This window comes from Saprolegnia diclina, assembly GCF_000281045.1.
Source record: "Saprolegnia diclina VS20 unplaced genomic scaffold supercont1.2, whole genome shotgun sequence".
NCBI lineage: Eukaryota > Oomycota > Saprolegniomycetes > Saprolegniales > Saprolegniaceae > Saprolegnia > Saprolegnia diclina.
The window spans coordinates 1,450,362-1,451,551 of NW_008246069.1; the positions used below are offsets into that span (position 1 = coordinate 1,450,362).

Below are 1,190 nucleotides of genomic sequence, written 5' to 3' on the forward strand. Positions count from 1 at the left end.
AGCGGCTCGAAAAGCACATTCGCAAACGCATTGATGGGGCGCTCGAACCACAAGATGACGCGGCCGATGATGAGCTTGGTCATGATGATGATGACGAGCCACACGCCGAGCTGGATGAGCCAGACGCTAGTAGTTGTCGTACATGAGGCAAGGCGACGACGAGAGACTTACCGCGTCTGGATCGGGTTGCCGTAGAAGCCCGGCACTTGGAGCGCTTTCCAGTGGAAGCGACGCTATAGGACAGAGTTGCATCATGAGCATCCTGTGTGCTGTCGGCGGCAGAGACGCCAAGAAAGATGGTCGTACCGCAAGGAGCACGGAGCAGTGGAGGAGGAACCAGTTGAGCGCGACGCCAAAGCTCGTGTCAAGAGTAAAGTTGATAAAGTAAAAGGCGCACTGCAGAATAGCCCATGAGCCACCAAAGATGGTCGTGGGATCGCACCTCGTCCGCGTTTTCCTTCTCGGTCGAGTATTGCACGAGCAAAATCGCAATCGTGAGGTTCGCCGCGTGCGCCCAGCCCGCGCCGATGCACTGCTTGGACGCGTCAAAGAGCCACACCTACGCATGAGCATGAGCCATGCGCCATGAACGTTCGCTTGTAGTACGTACGCGGAACGGGCGCTGCGGGTGTTCAAAGTACCGCTTGCAGATGAGGACGGACATGGCGATGAGGCCAAGCGAGACTTGGATAAAGGTCTCAAAGGGCCCGCTGAGGAGCTTGCACTCGTTGGCGACGATCGACGTCGAGTTCGCGGCCACCATACTCGTCCTGCTCTTGCTGCGTAGAATCCTGGAGTAAGAACGGAGGGCGATGGAATGAGCGACTCTTGAGAAAATCTTGGCTCTCTTATTATTCGTGCGCTATACAGAGTATTTGTATGCATAATTGATTTGGTTTTAAATCACTTGAAATGCGAGAGTGGTTGTGGCGAGCGCATGTCAGTTGGATGATGAATGCTGGATGCTGGATACGCAAATTTTGCGCAAAGCCAAGGGGATGGGCCATCGCGTCAAGAGAGGGTCCCGCCGTGACGTCAGCGACCCAGCATCGCGCCACGGCCGCCGACACCCTCGCTGCCTATTCCATCGACCGCAACAGAGCGGATTCGGCTCTGGAATCCGAGATTCGTCGCAAATATTCGCGCTCGCTGGCTCCAACCATGATCCATGATACGAACAGGTCCTCCTC

General features: G+C 55.9%; 1 protein-coding gene across 1 annotated transcript; it reads right to left on the reverse strand.

The window, feature by feature from the left end:
• Positions 1-167: 167 nt before the first annotated feature.
• On the reverse strand, positions 168-763 carry SDRG_01086 (hypothetical protein; the record flags this gene model as incomplete). The annotated part of the gene is made up of 4 exons (XM_008606599.1): positions 168-233; positions 307-396; positions 443-559; positions 611-763. 4 exons carry the CDS (start codon positions 761-763, stop codon positions 168-170), a joined length of 426 nt encoding a protein of 141 aa, XP_008604821.1.
• Between the last annotated feature and the right edge of the window lie 427 nt (positions 764-1,190).